The 19657-nt window shown below is 38.6% G+C and overlaps 1 protein-coding gene across 8 annotated transcripts in view; it reads right to left on the bottom strand.

Moving 5' to 3' along the window:
* Positions 1–19657, bottom strand: part of KIAA0930 (KIAA0930 ortholog) — a 58927-nt gene that overhangs the window by 36556 nt on the left and 2714 nt on the right. For 3 of the 8 annotated variants that reach the window (XM_085543768.1, XM_085543808.1, XM_085543777.1), the window contains exon 2: positions 14716–14769. The exons of the other annotated variants lie outside the window; for them this stretch is intronic. In XM_085543768.1, coding sequence (XP_085399894.1) covers positions 14716–14769 — 54 coding nt within the window. The remainder of the gene's footprint in view (positions 1–14715; positions 14770–19657) is intronic. 8 annotated transcript variants of the gene reach the window in all.

Below are 19657 nucleotides of genomic sequence, written 5' to 3'. Positions count from 1 at the left end.
AAACATCATAAAACTCATTTCACCTAATTTTGTCGCAATGCCATCATTGCAGCCCCAGGATGAGTTCTGAGCAATACATGCTAATTTTGTTTCAAGTGTTCTGCAAGGACAATATGAAAAGTGCTTCACGTAGATTAAAACTACTTTTGGATACTGAAATAGTTTAAACTACAACCACATAATATCAGAACAGATGCCTCCTGTCTCGTGGTAATTGCCAGGGCCCCCACAAAATCAGAAGTTCAGTCTTCTACTCATGCAGACAAGAAATGCCAATATCTAAACCCTTGAGTTTGACCTTATACAAACAGACTTCAGCAAGCATTCGAAAGCTTGCTAGTAACCAACTGTTCCCAATCAGGCAACACACTACCAACTGAGGTCCCCAGAGCAAACCCTTGCAGCATATTCCTCTCAGAAATAGTTGTGCCATGAAATGAGCACTTCCACAAACGCCAGCTGTAATGACAGAGCACTGCAAGAAGCATGTTTCTGCAAGCACAGAAGTCCTAAATCTGTCAGAAAAGACAACATACTTTCAGTGTTAAGTTTCTCTGGCAGAATTCCAGATAAAAAAAGGAAGGCAGCATAGTAACAGCAGAGACAGTGACAAGATAGACACCATAGCTTATCCTTCCTTCTCTGCCATGGGCAGCATGCTTCTTTTCTTACCTCAAAAGAGAGATAACCGTTCCACTGCCCTACCACACATTGCACAAAAACATCCATTATGGTAATATGAAGAAAATAAGCAGAATACTTTTTTTTTCTTTCATCCCTAATTAACAGTTACACCACATGCTCCTCTACTAAAATAGAACAATTAAAGAGGAGAAAAGATCAAGCCTAATCTGAAGCTGAACGAAAACGGTCTAGATCAGATAGAAACATCACCACTTTTTCCTTTCTTTTCAAGCACATTAAAGGACATACAGTTCCAAATATATACCTATTTAAGACCTCTTACAGCAAAACTTATTTTAGACTTGGTTTCACAGTATATCTATAAGGGAGTTGACAAAACTTAAGCTTTGAGCATTGGGTCATCAGTATTAGAAAGCCAAGAAAGAAAATCAGACCAATTGATTTTGCAGCTGCTGTACCCTCTTTGCCAAGAGATTATACTACATCTCTCATTTCTCACCTTCACAAAGCACAAATAAACTGCAGACACCCACTATGAGCTTCAGGATCAATACATAGTTTCAGTGCACACCTTAAATTCAAAGCCTGTTGCCACAGGTAATTGACTGAAAGGCTGAAAGTCATGTAGACAAGAAGCCACTTGGATGTAATACAAATGTGGTCCTTTGTGTGAAGAGGGAGAAAAACACATCACATTTTACTGTTGAACACTGTAAAATCTTCCATGAAGGCATGTGAACAATTCCATGAAATAGCAGGTCCAAAATGCTTATGACTGGGAGAAACTGAGCTTATTTTCAATTGATAACTTCAATTCCCCGAAGCAAAGAAGTGACTCAGAGCTGACTAGACAAATTACACCGAACAAATACAACACAATTATATTCTAAAAACCAAACACAGTTGGTTTACCCCTCTCAGTGAAAGATTCCTTCCCACACCAGAGATTTAACTTTGAAACATTCTGTGACCTCAAACCATGACTGTAGCAATTCATGGTCCATAACCATAAAATAACCGAGAACTGAATCACATGCCTATCTTATCCTCCACCTGCAAAGCAATGGAATTATCACCCCGGTCAAAAATAGAGAGAATTAAGTGCCAAAATACAGAACCTTTTCATTCCCAGTATGAAAATACAACCTTCAAGCATATTTGGCATGCCATAGCAACAACCCTCCACTGCTCCCATGCCTGTTTTGATGGTCTTCATACTTCTATTCATATAATTAAACACAGAGTTCAACCAAAGTGTCCATATAATCAAAGCAATCTAGAAACATTTGCTGCACATGGTTTTTAGGAGTTATAGATTCCCTGTCCCATAACCAGACAGTTACCTAACCACTGATACTTTCATTGGGTAAAATAGATTTGTGCCATAAATGTTAAAACAAAAGGCTTTGGTTACAACACAACACAGTTTCCAAACACCTGAACTGACAGAAACTTCAGATAGCTCATCTTCATAATCATGATTCAGTACTTTCTTCAGCACAGCACACATGTCAACTACGACTGGCCACCTACTTCCCCAGAAAATAAGAAATGCTGACTTTCTTTACTGTAGCATCATTTTCTTTATCATAATGAAGATCTTCATTGCTGCCTAGTGCAGAAATTAATTCATGCAAATTAAACTTTCCCAATATCTCCCTGTGTTTTTAGGAGTACACATTCTTTCCAGCTCAGAATCATCCATGAATAACTTTGGCATGACAAAGTGCACCTTGTGAAAACAGCCAACAGAATTCAGAGCGGTAGTCTGACTTCTGACTCTCATCTATCACTTTTTACTAAGTTCCTTTTCCCCTCTTCACTGATTTAGAATCATAGAATCACAGAATCACCAAGGTTGGAAAAGACCTAAAAGATCATCCAGTCCAACCGTTCACCTATTACTAATACCTCCCACTAAACCATGTCCCTCCCCTGTAAAATTTACAATTTTACTTTAGAGTACCACCAAAATATTCTTCAGAATGTTTTGTGACAGCCAACTATTTGAATATTGACACAAACAGGTACAAACCAAGCAAATATTAGGCTACTCAAAACCAACAAAACCGACTTAAGAATTGGAGACAAAACTTTTTTTGCATAAAATACATTTAACTTTGAAACCCAATTCCAGTTTCCAGGCAAATGCAAGCACACGCAGTTTAATTATCATGGAAAAATCAAAGAACTTGGCTTTCTTAATGCCACATTGTTATATGGTATAATAAACGTGTATAACATTAATAGCATCTTTTTTTCCTCTACTCTTCTAATTGGCTAACAACTAATTCCCATTCTTCATTTCCCTGAGGAAGAAACAACAAAGAAAACAAAATCAGGGTATCAAAACAGCTAAGAGATAGTAGCTAAATGGAAAGCATCTTTTAATACCTGAATACATTCATCCATGGAAGCTAGTACTTCCTCTCCCCCCACAAAAAGGCTTGAGTTTCTCCATTAAAAATGATTTGAGAGACTTTTTTCCATAAATTAAATGAGTGATTGTTTGCTTTGTGTGTTTTGTTTTTTTTTAAATGCAAAGAAAAGTAGCTTGGATAAAAAGTAATAGACCATGATTAGGGGTAAGGCTATTGGAAATGTGAAAGATCTACTGTGTTGAGACAAAGCTTATCACAAATGATATCAGATGTTGTAAGCTGCCACTATCACCTGAACTGGTCTAAACTCTAGTTTAGAATAAACTCCCATTCTAGTAGCTATGTATTTATAATACCTGACACATAAGAACATGAGATAGTAGCAGGTGCCAAAATAAACCCTTTTCAATGTATTACATTTAATATATTCCTGCTGGCTACAAAACAGGAACTGCAAATTGACTGCAGTCTGTATAACTACACATTAAAATCAGGAGTGGTAATTGAGCAGTACATACCTATATCACAAGGTTAAACTAAGTGTTAGGAAGTCTTGACTATTTGATAAAACGTACTGCAAAACAAATCTATAAAAACTTTCAGCAAACGTGCAGTTCTTTAGGAAACACTCCGATTCAGCAGCAATGAAAACAAAGATGTAGAACAGCTATCTCCTGCCATGGTGTCTATGAATCCTTAATATTCATATACTTCAAGATGGAAAAATAAGGTTAGATTTAAAGCAAACAGCTAGCTGAAGGTAGCAATTATACCTTCGCTCTCCAATGCTAATAAAAGCCCATGCCGATCCAGTTTCAGATGTTAACATTCAAATCTTACTTTCCATTAATACCAGCAATGTAGAAAGAAAGAAGCAGAAGCACCTCAAAACAATGCATGACAGACAGCAAGGCTAACATCACAGCAAGGACAGCATTGCTCACCAATGCTTTGTTTTTGGTCACATGCAACTCTGGTTATCTCAGGAAAAGAGCATAAGTGGTACTTTTCTCTTGTGGTCTTCGTTGCTTATGAAAGTTACAAAGATACAGGTAGGATTTCTTTGTTCATTTATTGTTTTTCCCTTTTCAAGGCTCTGAAATTCCCTAATGGTTCCTAAACTCTATATAATACATGCAGCAAAAGCCATTATGACTGCAAAACTAAGACAAAACTGAGATGCATGCCATCCTTACTTCAGTCCTATTATGCAAACGAGAAGATATCATTTCAAGGCCTTACTCAGCCTTTTGTCACTTACCTAGACATCAGTAACCATGTCAGGTTAAGGCTTATGTAACAAGGGGATGACTGCATGCTCTGTCCCTAGTTGCTGAGGCATACTAATTACGGTTTCCCATTCACAGCACAACACTGATACCAGAAGGACATGCCAGGTCTCCAGTCTGTGTAAAATTCCTTCCACTCAGGCTGCAAAAGAAATCAAAATATAATCTTCCTGGATTTTCTTCTTCCCTCCTCTCTTTTCAGCTTTATGCCTATGAGACTGGGCCAGAAACAAGCTTTCTTTACAGGTTTAATCCGTGTAAGTGTCTCAACATCTAAACCCTACTGAGATTAGTGTGAACACTGCTTGAATTTTAACCAGGAACACAAACTCTGAAAAGACAAAGCAGAGCATGAAGAAAACAAATGTTGTCAGCAATGAGGGGAATGACACAGAAGAGTCCTGAACACAAGTTTGTTTTCCAGGTAGTTATAAAAGCAGATTAAAGAGTGCACAGCAACATCTGAGGTAAGCTGTACTACAGAAAGTGTAACATAAGCTCAGGGGGAAAAGTAGGACGGAGCACAACAAAAACAATAAGATGGGCAATATGACTCATTTTACATTTCCTAACTTCATTTTGTTGGGTTTGTCGGCATAAAGCCCGGATTTATGATATCACTGCAAAGTGAAAACTAAATCCATTTATATTCCATGCATTTTAACATCCAGTTTCCTCACCAGATACATGGGAACACCCATGATTTTGTATTTCAGAAGAATATGGATTCTACCATGAGGCTTTTAACTCTATTTTGATACAGTGACTCCTGGCTATGCGGAACAAATGCATTCCTTGAGTCAATTATTTTCAGCCAAAATTCAAAACACGTTTCATAACATGAAACATAATTTAAGGAGGGGGAATATCAGTGTTAAAAGCCATAAACACATAGCTATTACTTTATAGTCTTCTGACATAAGTAAGTATACTAAGCAGGCAAAAAAAATAAAAAAGAAAGAAAAAAAAAGAGAAAAGTACTTCTCTTTTTAGTAACAAGGAACCTAACCTTTCCAGCTTCTAGTGAAAGAAGAACTTCAGTACATCACAATACAAACAAGGAGATGAAACAAAATGAGTGGCTGGTGCTTTGGGTACACAGGGCTACTGGAAGAAAGACAGCGATTAGGTCAGAATAGGGATATAACCAGCTCTCCATTTGCTAAAATGGGAAGTGGAAAGCATAACGCCTACAACACACTTAAGACACAAAACTTGTGCTTCACAGATAATACATCTCAATTCATAACTGCCTTCCAACCCAGTTCTTTTATGTGGGAAATGTGACATCTTGATACCTTTGACATATGCCTCTTTCCTGCAGGAAAGAAAAACCACAATACAACAACCACAACTGAGCTTTCTTCACAGTGTATCAGTTGTCAAGCTGTCAAGATGCCTAACATTCACATCACTACTGCATCACTACTGTTGCCCTTTTTAAGGTCTAAAAGCATTTGTCAGAAATTTTCTGTCAAATTAAAATATGGAAAATAGCAGAAATGATTATGAAAGAGGATTCCCAGCTGGAGAATGAAAAAGTTAGTCAAGAGCAAAACATAAAATTATCTCTCCAAGTACCAGCATGGACAACTGTAATACCTGGAATAAAGACAAATTATCTGTATACTTGATGTGTCAGAATGATAAATTGCAAAGTAGAAGATACTTCCATGCATGAGGCAATAGCACAGCTAGATCAGTTGACTGAAACCATGTAAAAAAGAAAACTTAGAAAAAAAATTAAAAAATACTACAGGCTTTCTTTAACACAGCACCTACTTAAAATAGCCAAGGAAGTATTTGGATCACAGATTTTCTTCCTAGATGGTGCTAGTACTTAGGATTTGAACAGGTAAACTGAAGACAGGAAGGAACATATGGAAGAAGCTCTTCTCACCATAGATGTACACAAGCGTGTCTCCAAATATAGACAACTGCTGTTGGAAAAAATTCAAAAGCTGTTGTCTGTAGCTGATAGCTCATTCTTCCACCATAAAGCACAACCTTTGCAGCAGGGACAGCAAAACAGATGTGGAACTTGCACATTAACTGTTGTAGGTTCAGAGTATTACTGTGTCACTGAATTCATTTCATTATCTGCCAGGCTACAAGCACCTTATGAACAGACCAAGAGACCATGTCTTCATCTGTGCTATATAAGCAGTCACCCTCAGCAAGCAGCAAGGTGGACACAGCTGGGGATGGCAACCTCTCAAATCTTCTCAGCATGAGCCTGCTGATTATAAGATGTCTTTTCCACATTAGTTCTTAGTTCCCCAAAAGCCCAAACCAGTACCAACTTAGCTAAGGAGTACACACAGAATGAAGCTTTATTCCAGAGTTAATAGCAAATTAAAAGCACTAAATTAGTTAAGTCTGACTCAACATTAACCCACCAGGCAAGCCTGAGATAAATACCTTAATGCTCATCCAGAAAACAGATGGAGATAAGAAATCCAAAAGGGAATGCAATCTGTCTGCAGCCAAACAAGTACTAATTTCAAGGAAATCCCTGTCTAGACTCCATGCTATAGATCTGTGTTACTACAAATTCACAAAGCCAGCCCACAGCTCCAGTGTCCATTAACCAAGTCTGTGGTTTGATACCAAATTATTGAATAAACTAGAATGGGAAAGAGACAGAAAGAGTAGAATCAGACTAATACAAATGATTAATATAAAAAAATAAAAATCATTTGTCTTTTGTTTAGCCTTCAGGTCCTGCTCCTGGGTCCATGGGCACCAGGAACACCATCAGGCCCAGCTGCACCAGCACTGGATGTTGAATGTAGAGAAATACTGAAAGCTCTCTGGACTTTTTAAAAGGACCCACATGAAGCACACAAAATTGATGCAATGGCCCAGGGATGCTCCTCACGGCTCCATCAAACTAGAGCTATTCTAGACTAGTTTCATCTTTCCCAAGCAGCTAAAGGGTCAGAATTTGTGAGACATGGGCATTTGGATGGTGTTGGTCAAGTAAGTACCTACTTCTTTCCAGATGTGTTACCTTAGCCAACACCATGTGAATGGATTCTGCATATGCACTAAAGGAGCCGCCTTCCTACTGGACAAGAATTCACATTATATCCGTGTCAAAGATTCATTACAATAATTTTTCCTTCAAAAAGATACAGTGAGGAAAAAAAAAAAAAAGAAAAGAAAAAAGGACCTGAACAATTAAAATCACCAGGTTGCCCTGGCCTTGATGTCTCCAGAGATGGGCCAGTGCTAATCTAACACAGAGATGCAAATAGATGCAATCATAGTATTTCTGTAATCCATTTTGCATCCTCTCCACCTCCTAATCACATACTGGAAAGCAGTAAAAGCAATGACAGAATCAGTGCCTCAGTCTGGGCACCAGTTCTCATTGCAACTGCTTCTGTCTGTCTCTACCACATCAGCAGCCAGTGGACATTTAGCTTGCTTAATTATTTCTGATGCATTTATAGTATCAAAAGAGGCACTTGCAGCAAACAACAGAAAGAACAGTGATAGATTTGTACCATTTGTTTCGTCTGAAAGTGTTTGAACATGGTTCTGGCACAACTAGGCATTATCCTCATCTCCAGAGTTTATTCTCTCTAGAGTTTGTTCTAATTCTTCCTTTTGGTTATTACTAGAAGTAAATCCCACATAAACATCATATTTCATGTACTGTCTTGAAGGTTACTCTTTATTTTCAAATATTTCTGTTTTAGTAGTTGATCTTGCTATCCTACTACCATATTTAATGCCTACAATTTCTTCACCTACCTTTTCCTGACAGCTCCTACAGTTTAAATCTGTAACAAACTGCTTCCTTTCCATGAACTTTGACAGAAAAATACCAAATTACAGCTTTTGGATTTATCACCATACCACCATGAACTCTCCTTAACACATTAATAATGGCACAAGAATATAGCAGCCATTACTGTAAGTCTTCCCTACTGTACTGAAAGACTTAATTTAGCTCCAATACAACTACTGGACTCAAAAGATTTTTGGAAGGGGAAGGGAAAAGGCAAAGAAAATCCTCAGACAAGGACAAATCCCACAGTATTCAGTCTGGGGGAAAAAAAAGGTCTCAGCAGGTGTTCAATAACCAAATAATGCAGTACTTCAGGATAGCTCTAACTTACCTGGCAAAGGCTGAAAGGAAGACAGAAGCAATGAGAAAGGTTCTGCCTTAGAAAATTTACACAGGACAAAGCAAAAAGAAAGGTTTAATCACTTAAGAGCCAAACAGCCTTTTAGCGATATTTAATTTAGTACAAGTAGCAAAATGAGAGGGGTTGAGGGAGGGCACACCTAAATCATGAGAAGCCTCCAGCCAAAAGGAGACAAAACTGTGGGGAAGAGAATAAGACTGCAAAAGCTATAGCACCTGAACATTTCAGAGAAGCTCATTTACACACTCAGGATCTAAGTTAAGTGTTCCCAAATGGCCCTGATTTATATGAAATGCGTGAAATGGGATATTTACTCACTTACAATGTTGCTTGCATAACATTACTCAAAATGCAGCTTTTTAAACAAAAGGTGTTTGACAAAAAACAAAGTCAATGATTAAAATGAAGCTCATAAGCACTTTAGCAGAGAAACTAAATGCAGTATATCGCCCTTCACATGAATCAAAGTTTTACTATGTATATAAGTGTTTTAAGTTATTCCTTATTCTTACTAAGTTCTAATTTTCCTAGATGACAAACCCAAAATAGTACAAGCAAAGATAAACCTAGGAGCGTCAATGGAAACAGACAAGATACTGGAGATCTATTTTGACACCAGTTGTAAGCAAGATAATCATCAGCTGTCTAGAACTACTTTGTGTGCACTGGCAAAATGTGACAAAAGTTACCAAGTTGACCCTCAAACAGAGTCATGAACAGTAATTAAGATTTCAAATGTGCTCTTGTACAAGAAAATACATTAACAAGCTTCAGCAAGAGTGTATTGTAGCCCTCACAAGCAAAACGTCAAGTACAACTAGAGTATGAAGCCACACAACTTCGTAGCACAGAAATTCAGTTCAACTCTTTGTTGGACTAACTCTCATTATTAAGACATAACACAGAGGGGAAAAAGTCCAAAGCAAGAGGCAAGAAAATTAAAACAATAAATGTTGAACTATACTGAATTCATAAAAGACAACTATCAATAATTTAAACAGTTCCATCCACAGAGCTCAAGAGCAATGTATCAACACATTTCTCAGTTGCACTGCTGCTCTTCAGGCCATACACAACTGACTGCCTCTGGATTCAGACCGTTCCTTTTGGCTATTTTCTGTTTTATTGAATTTTACCCAAAAGAAAAGCAATTCACAGGAACTAACTTGAGTATACATTACAGATGCACCTAAAGCAAACACAGAAGGGGAATAATACGCAACAAAAAAGAAATTTCTTCACAGACTTAACCACCATTTATAGGTCACATTCCTATGAGGAGGACAGTAGAACATCAGAACAACTCTCACAAAGAGATTTTACAACAGAAAGCAGAAAAAAGAAAAAAAGAAAATGCCACCAAAAAAAACCAAAAAAACAAAAAAAAACCACACCATGCTTCTTTGTTACTTCATTTCAAGAAAGTAACGATAATAACAAAAGAAAACATCTGTTACCCACACAAAAGCATTAAGAAATCTTAAGAGTTTGGATCCCAGGCACTGTAGCTCTCTCCTTTATTTTCCTTGGGATGCTTTATAGATTATTCAGGAGGGGGGCAATCTTTCTCTTACCCACATTTCTCTGTTTTCTATTTCCATTTGCATATTCTCCATTTTCTCTAACTGCAGAATACTGCTGCACATGTGGTAACCAAGAACACAATCTCCTCTTTCAAAAAAACAAAAAACCACCTGCAAATGGTATTCTTGAAGCTCACATCCTTTTCTAGTGGTCACCTCCATTCTACCATTGCACCCACTGCAGAAAGCATTTTAGTTAATGTGAAATCAAAGGTCATTGAGTTTCAAAATATAAACTACTCAACAGCATTTACAGAATTCCCTTTGAAAGTGTGGAATTCAAACTGAACTGGAAGTTATTTGAGAAATACTGAAACACTGCAGTCTTAGAAGTTAAATTTAGAAAGACATAACATCATTATTAATTATCAAATGAAGACAGCCCGTTACAGAGATCTGCTAGCTTACTTTAAATACATAATCGTAGCAGATGTTAACACAATTGGTAGGATACAGTTATCTGCTAGTAAACTTCAATGCACAGAAGTAATAAACGTTTTTTCATCTAATAGTCATCATATGCATCATGTAATAGTTCCGTCTCCAACATACAGCAAAGATTTATCTGACTTGCTCCAACAGGCAACTAACTATCAGATGTGCTGAAATCACTGAAAGTAACCTGAACCTTCTTCAGAAGCTTCATACAAACCTCACTCACTCCAGGATACAAGTTTCCATCAACTCCAGCAGGGATTGAAGCATTTGTTCCACAGCTTGTTCTCATTTATTCATTAGGATAACATCAGACGATTCAACCACTTCACCTATTCACATAAGAAACTAATGGAGAAAGCACTTCCATGTCTTAACTGACACAGATGTGGAAAACTTCTGTAGGTGTAGCTCTCTTCCTTGAGCAGAAGCTCAACTCCACTGGATGCAATCACTTCCATCCCAGCGGAAGAGGGACAAGTGGCTACACGTGTCCTACTGCTGCTTCCAGTATATGCCAACAACAGACCTAAACTTCCCGAGACTCCCACTCCGGGGGCATCGTTTGAAGACTTGCAAAGCATGTTGGCAGAAGCCTGTCTACAGCAGGACAAACAAATTCTATGTTGTATATACACAGCATTCTTGTTCTCTGCCAACTCAACCATGCCAGCCAGCTGAACGCTGCCAGTCCTGCAAGTTTATGGCATCTAACATCTCTATTTTCATAATTAATAAACATTACAGTCAAAGCACTAACAGACTATTGTTGATGATGTGATAAGACCAGGAAATCAGTTTTCAGCAGAACACTAGCCTTTCAAAACTACTTACAGTCTGCATGTACATACATCCTCTCACATCTTCTCCCTGCTTCATGCTTCTAGCTAACGTCACACCAGCAAGGAAGAAGTAAAGAGCAATTGCTGCAACAGCAATTTGCAGAGAAACAGATTTCCTACCCTGATCACGTACTGGTAGCAGCTGAGTGAGTGTTTAGCAGCTTCACACTGGAAGCTGCAATTCTCACTTCCATTCCCAACCACAAGCCTATTTGCTTCCAGAAGCTGATGACCACTTCTATCCACCTTGTGGTCAAGAATTAAAAACAAACAAACAACCCACCCACCTGTTTGACGTACACTTAAAGAAGACCAGTTTAGAGAAGGAAGGGACTTGCACTTCTGAAAAACAGTTGTTATTAGCTAAAAGGCAGAAAGGGAAAGAAAAGTTGTTAATCATAGGAGAGTTCTTCTGAGGAAATGCCTTGTTATTACCCAATAACATGAAAAGCACAAGCACAAGGAGCATCACCAACTTGCTCAGAATTACAATAAATCTATAGAAACACAGACACTGAATACAGATCTCTGAAGTTCTGCATTAATTGTTGGCATATTCTTTCTCTGGGCGTATCTTCCAAGTTAGATTTCAACTGGGCTTTAGTTTACAGAATGACTCACTCCTCCACCTCCTTACATAGTGTCGGAAGTATCTGGTAAAAGCAAAGAGGAAATCTCATGATGCTTTAGGACTCAAAGCCTTGAGCAGGTATCAAACAAATGACCATCCTCTATTCCACAGCAATGCCTGAAAAACATTTCCAATAGTAAAATATTGCTGATTGAAGATGCTACTCCTGTCCATCCTACTATGTAGGGCAGGCTGCCCTTCAGAGGGGAGCACAGCTTAAAGAAGTGTATATGAATCTGCTAAGAGGGCACTGTCTACATTTCCAGTACCACCCACAAGCCCAAATCACAAGGTCTTTGAGCAAAACAGGAATGAGCCTCCAGAAGGAAGGCCTAGCAAGTCCAAACCTTTCTTTATATTGGAGATACCTAGAAATCTTATTTTATTATGCAGAACACCAAAACTTTAAAATTTACTTTGGATGGTAAATTCTGCCTGTCTTTTATTTTAGGCTTAAAACCATCTATTCCAGCAGAACACATATATTTATTGGAGCAGCCACAAACAGCCGAACATGGAACAACTACTAAAAGCATCACTCTTCCGCATTCATCCTATGATTGTCATATTCAATGTTTTGAATTAAATATCTATATAATATCATACATATATGTAACACATATATAATCAATATTATAGCTGTTGAACGTTAGTAAAAACATTACAATTGTTATTCTGATCCTAGAACATTCAAGAAACTCCTCCTGCATATCATGCATGTCTCACTTTGGTGCTGGACTTGCCCCCCTGTCACGGGCACAGGTAGATTTTTCGGTTAACCTGTGACAACATCTATTACAATTTTAAATTAAAAGGAAGAAAAAAAAAACAAAAACAACAACAACAACAGAAAACACTGCCTATGAAACACATTCTAATATGAATATTTGGCAAATCAGGCCAAAAATAACAAAGAGGAAAAAATTAGTTCCCCTTTAGTCACAAAAAACATGGCCTACTAACAGTTCACATGATGCTTTGACTATAGAGAATTTAGTCACCCTTATTATGAAAAAACACAGGTCATCCATTTACATTATTATATAGACAGAATTAATCTTCTCATTCATACTAAGCAAAAAAATATTAATTAAGCCTTCCTATGGAATGCATAAAGCTGGATTATGATTATTTAGGAACTTTGCTGGGTTTGCAGAGCTTTATCTCCAGGACATACCACGATAAGCCTGTTGCTTTGTTTTGGAAAATATGTATTCAGGCAATAGTCAAGCAGGAGTGACGCTTAGGAAGTATTAAACTCATCTCCTTAAGACTGATTACTTAAATCACTTCGACCGTCCTGCATTCTACGGAGCACTGAGATTTACCATGACTTAAAACTCCCAAGGTTCTTTAAGGTGGTAAGCAAACATACTCTTTATTGAAAATATAACATTGCTAGACACTCAGCAATTCCTGCATTTAGTCTCTGAACAGGGACGCAAGGAGAGGAGCAAGTTTCTAGTGAAACCTTTCAAGTACCTTAGAAGAATAAACCATAAGTACATTTCAAAACATTTTCCTCACCATGATGATGTATCAACATCTACAGGCAACTAGAACTCTTCACAGTGCACACACAGCTCTGGCTTCGCCACTGTATTAATCCGTCTCCCAAATTCTAGGCGAGACCTGGGAGACAGGCCCAAGAAGCCCCAACACACTTTTTCTTTCATTTTCTTGAAAGTTAGACATGTAGAGATGAGAACTAAAACTATCTACGTTACTGTCAAATAGAGGTAATTGGGAAAACAACGTCTTCCACATTCGTTACTTCCAAACAGAGATAACTGGAAATACCTCCTCTTCCAAATCCATGTGACCAAGAGGAGTACTACTCAGCTCCCAAAGGCAGAGCACAGCCCATCTTCCAGGCAGTTCAACACACTGTAGGCACAACTGTTTGTGGAAGCATTAGCTTAATGCAAATCTCCCGAAATTAAGAATCCAGGCATGGAGGAAGCCTCTGGCAATTATTGATTTCTTGCCTCCATCCTCTACATGGTAGCTGACAAAAAGCTAGGTCTTGATTGAGCTGTAAAGATTTTCATCACCCACACATCAACATCAATGTCAGGGACAGTCTCAGTCAGTCTGATTGAGCACATTATGGCTATAGGGGATAGACTCCAGTCCAGTGATGCAATCTCCCATGTAGGGCACCAGACAGTACAACAGATGAGGCAGCTTCAGACCTATCTGTCATGGTTCAACCTGGTTTGGCCTAGTTCTGTGACAGGCTACGAAGGAATCTACAGTCCCACATTGCAGGAAAAGGGGAAGGGAAAAAGGTTTTACAAGGAGACTCCCTGTCATGCTTTGAAATTGTTCCTAACATGAGGGACAACTCTGAAGTGAAATAAAATACACATCTCCAAAATGAATTTCTTTTAATGGCAGAACACAATCTCTTCCCACAAATCAAGGCATTCACTTAAAATATTTGTTTTCAAAAACCCTAATGAAATGTTTAAGGAAAACCTAACAGTATTACAGTTCTACTGCTTTCATTCCATCTTCACGTTTGAAGAAGATGATAAAACTACTGTTACTTACAGGGTTCAAATTCTGTTTAACATCAGCACATAGAGAGAACAGGCAAAACCATATGACAAGAGCTTCCATTTTAAAACTTTGTTTCCATAACAGGATGGCAGAAAACCCTAACATTCCTTATATGTAGTATTCACACCTTTAATGGTAAAGATTTGGGGGGAAAAACTTACTCAGAACAGCTGCTGCATCTTACCAAGTTCTTCCAACATAACAGTTGTTGAAGCATGCTCAGACAGGACCAGGACTCCTATAAAGAGGCAGTATAATGATTTATCTGGCCTTTTTGAATCCTGACTGCATGAAGGAAAGTAATTAATAAGTATAGTAATTAAGTAATTAATTCATTCCTGCAAACAAAGTGTAACCCTCCTTCTTCACGTTGTTTAGCTTTACAGGAATAACTAGATGTAACATGCATTAACTAGTTAATTGCAGGGGGGTTGCTTTTCCAGAAATGCAGATTAAGGTAATAAAGTCTACTTCAATTGCTGGCAACTTTGCATCCTCTGAGTTTTTCTATTGATGAATTCATTCCAAACACAGAATATAAGTGGGGAGAACCACATACTTCATCCACCAAGAAATTCAGTTTTCTTTTCTAGGCAAAGAATCCAAATAGATACACTTTGATCCATCCTGAAGAGTAATGATAGATTGTATTTTAATCCAAGACCTCCTATCCATCTTAAAAGAACAAAACAGAATGCAGACTTCAAAAGGTAATTGTAACCAATAATCCCTTTGAGGATTAATACATATACTGCAGGAACAAAACTAAACAATTATCAGCAAGAACTACATCAATAAAAGATGGATACTTTAAAACTTCCCACCATCAGTCTTACAGACTGACGGTCCAAATTGAAGGGATTCCATCAGTGAGTTAAAGGTAAAAACAACAACAACAAAAAAAACAACTGCTACCAACAAACAGCAGCATGAAAATTAAACCAGTTATTCCATTGGGGCAACAGTGATCTAGAGGGTAGTTTGAGTACTGCTGTCATTTCATTTTGTTGTTTGTTTTTAAAACATCTGCCTCCATATTCCAGCCTCTCCAGCCTGTCCCTTCAAAGATGGATATACTTCTGTAGGACACAGAAATCCCATTAACCATCTCCATTAAAGAGGAAAAAATAAAAATAACCCAACTGCTCAAAAATACATAAAAGCTGTAATAAAAAGATCTCATTATATTATTGATGTGGGATGATGCCTGTCAAGCTCCTGCCAGAAGCTCACTTCCATAGCCAAACTACAAATCCCCTAAAAACACTGATGTGTAATGGAAAGCCTGAAAGGCCGTTAGCTACAACAGTATGAGCAGGGTTCTAGAAAAACAACCAAAATGGTATTTTTAATGAATGACAGTAAAAAAATAATAATAATATTAACAATAACCTGTAAAAAAGGTATTTACCCTGGAGGACCACAGCCCTGGGTTGTACCCCAGACTGCCATTTTCTACAGCACAGTAGTTGGTAACAACAAATAGAAGTAATTAGCACTCAGGCAGTCCAGGAGCTATTTTATATGATTGTCCTAAGGTGGCATATTAAAAAGTAGATGAGGAAGCACATGTTATGGCTTTGATCCTAAGCTGTTACTCCTAAACATGCATGGCTTGATTGCGTGGCAGGACTGAATCATGGGGCACAAGATCTCTGTGTTTGTTCTGGAACCAGACATTTTTTCTCCAGCCTTCAATATTAAACATTATTTGCCTCTGCCCATATCTCCACACAAGCCACACAAGCCTGGACATCACAAGGTCTCCCACTTCCAATGCTAAAGTCTCATTTGTCCCTCCATGGACTCTACCAGCACTGCACAGAAACACACCACAGCAAAAATCACAGCTTATTGCTCTGCAATAGCAACAGAGTGTAATCTCCACTTTAGCTCAAATTCAAATAATCTATTTTAATCTTGCTTTGCATTTTACTTTCTAGAACCTTTCCTAGAAGGAAATACATACTCTTCCTGGCTGGAACACTGTCTTATTTTTACTCATTAGGAAGCTGCTCTATGAACATTTTATTTTAATTGTACTATTTATAAATTACTTACATAAGCACCCTTTTTCGGGATTTGAATATTCATCTTTTCTTGAACATTTCACATGTATTAGCTGCAAAATGTTTTATAAATAGGACAAAGGAATTTGTACAAATATTGAGGTACTATAAAAGATGACTTCAGACTCAAAAAAAAAAATCTTAATGTGTTGAATGAAAATCAATTTAGAAACACAGGTATATTAAACTAATTAAAGAAGACTGTATCCATTGAAATGGATGGGTATACACTCTTCACAAAGGACAGGCAAGGAAGGAGGGATGGTGGCATGGCTCTCTAATGCTAGACAGTGTTTTGATATTGTTGAGCTAGGGGCTGCAAATAATAAGGTTGAATCTTTATGGGTAATCATCGGGGGGGGGGGAAGGAGGGGGGGCAAAAAAGCAGACATCATGGCAGAGGTCTATTATAGACCCTCTAATCAAGATGAAGAGACAGGTTTTCTACAAACAGCTTGTCGAAGTTGTGTAACCACCAGCCCTTGTTCTCATGGGAGACTTCAACTTCCCTAATACATGCTGGAAAAACAAAACAACAGAGAAGAAGCAGTCTGGGAGGTTTCTAGAGTGTTTGGAAGATCAGTCCCTGACACAGCTGGTAAGACCTGCTGTTCACAGAGAAGGACTGGCAGGAGATATGAAGGTCAGGATCTGTCTTAGACAGAGCAACCACAGAACAGTAGAGCTCTCAATTCTTGGTGAAGTCTGGAGGAAAGTCAGCAGAACTGCTACCTTGGACTTCCAGAGGACAGACTTTGGGTTGTTCACAACACTGGCAGGGAGAGATCACTCAGGATTCAGTCCTGAACAGTAAAGAGGCCCAGAAAGGCTGGTTGATCCTCAAGAAGGAAGCACTGAAGGTGCAGAACGGGCTATCCCCTTGTGCCACAAGATGAGCTAATTGGGAAAAAGACCAGCATGGATGAACAGGAGCTCTTCCTGAGGCTCCATGAGAAAAAGAGAATCTATCTTCTATGGAAGAAGGGACAGGCAACATGGGGAGAGTACAAAGAAGTTCTTAGGATGTGCACGGAGAAAATTAGAAAGACAAAAGCCCACCTCAAACTCAGCTTGGCCACTTGGAGAGATCCCAGAGGATTGAAGGCTTGCCAACATGACTCCCATCTACAAGAAGGGTCAGAAGGAGGATCTGGTAACTACAGGCCTGTCAACCTGACCTCAGTGCCAGGGAAGATTATAGAGCAGATCACGCTGAAGGAGATCACACATAGCACGTGCAGGACATGGGCATCTGGCCTAGCTAACATGAGCTCATGAAAGGCAGGTCCTGCTTGACCAACCTGATCTCCTTCTGCAATCAATTGACCCACCTGGTGGATAAGGGAAAGGCTGTTGATACAGTCAACCTAAACTTCAACAAAGCCTTCAACACTCTTCCACAGTATTCTTCTGGAGAAGCCGGCAGCTTCAGGATGTGGCGAGATACGATCAGCCTCTTCTTCCAGGTAACTAGCAATAGGACTGGAAGGAATGGCTTCAAGTTGCAGCGGGGGAGATTCAGGTTGGACATTACTAAATAGGCAGTGAATGTGACTGTTTGTATATGCTCCTCAAGCTCTCAGAAGAGCAGAAGTGATTTACAGTCCTTGTTACTCACAGCTCAAGAGAAAAAGCTTTCCAGCTTTTCTAGTCCCTCACCTTTGACTGGACTAATCACAGAGCCAACTCCACAAACAAACATGAACAAAGAATATATTTTCTTTCTACATCCAAGTTACTCCTGTCAAACTAGCTTAGCAAAACCCTCAGCAGATCCTTCCACCTACTCAGTGGTTATATTTTCATCAGAGTTTCAGAAGCAAATGTATTCTTTGTGAATAATATAATTTAATTAACATTATTACCACTCTATGCAGGTCTGAATTTAATACTTTCAAATCCTAATTATTTGTAATTCTCCTCAATTCTTATTTTTACCCAGTTTGCTTTCCAAACATTTGTTTTGCTGTCCTTAACTCTTTTGCCCACATTTTCCCACTCAAGTCTTCATGTTCCCATCATAATTTCACAATGTCCATAAACACTTAGTATATGCCACCTCATCTTCCCTTCTCTCAAGAAGGTTTGAGACCTACTTATTTCTGAGATTTATTTATTCATCACGATCATTTGGCGCATGAATCATCCCTTTGCCTTTATTCACACGACAGGCTCTGAAGATCACTACTGCACAAACACGTTCACATAGCTCTCAAACTGTGAGGAAAAATGTTCCTCTTTTTGCTGACCCTCTGCCAAGCATGCATCCCCCTGCCCTCCTCTTATCAAGAGTCAGAGGAACAAAAGAGCATCTCCTCCCCAAACAAGAAGCCAAAGGGAACATTTAATTAGTGATAAAACTATCAGGCCTTCTGCAGGGTCTGGCCTCTCAGCCAGCACCTGTAACCACTACAGCTGCTGTCACCAGTGCCTAGTGACAGCAATTTTTGACAGCTGGTTTAGTCCCAAGCCAGCTGCATCAAGACTTTCTCCTGGCTACATCTCTGTCACCAATCAGCTACGGTTCAAGACAGTTCAGACCTATTTATTTATTTATTTATTTTATTTTATTACTAATTATAAGGTCCAGTAGGTAGCAAGTCACAACTCCATCCAACAACATTAGGCTGCACTGAAGACAGGGCAATTCATCCCTGAAAGGATGAAAGACAGAGAAGTTAAGCATCTGACAACACTACACAGTAGTTTCAGATTTAACCTAAGCTCTACCATGTCAGACTTTTGACCAAAAATTAACTTCAGAACTTTATACACAACACTGTTAAGGAGAGCAAGTACAGCAAAGGAAAGGATTCCCAACAGAAAAGCAACAGTTTAAAAGTCCCCAGCTCACACTGTTTTATCAACTAGGTCCTAAAACGAAGAGTGCAGTACTCACAGCCACACAGTTAACACTATATAGAACCATCTAAAACTTTCTTATAAAGCACATAAAGCAACACTATCAATCCCCTAAGTAAGAACTACTTTGACAATGAAATGCAGTACCAAACTGCAAGTCAGAGCTACATTTGAGTGCAATGCTCTGCACAGCTG

Source organism: Coturnix japonica, chromosome 1 (assembly GCF_054131305.1).
Source record: "Coturnix japonica strain WE chromosome 1, WE-NBRP24, whole genome shotgun sequence".
Classification (NCBI taxonomy): domain Eukaryota; kingdom Metazoa; phylum Chordata; class Aves; order Galliformes; family Phasianidae; genus Coturnix; species Coturnix japonica.
Note: the sequence above shows the minus strand (reverse complement) of the source record. Positions and strands in the feature narration are given on the sequence as shown.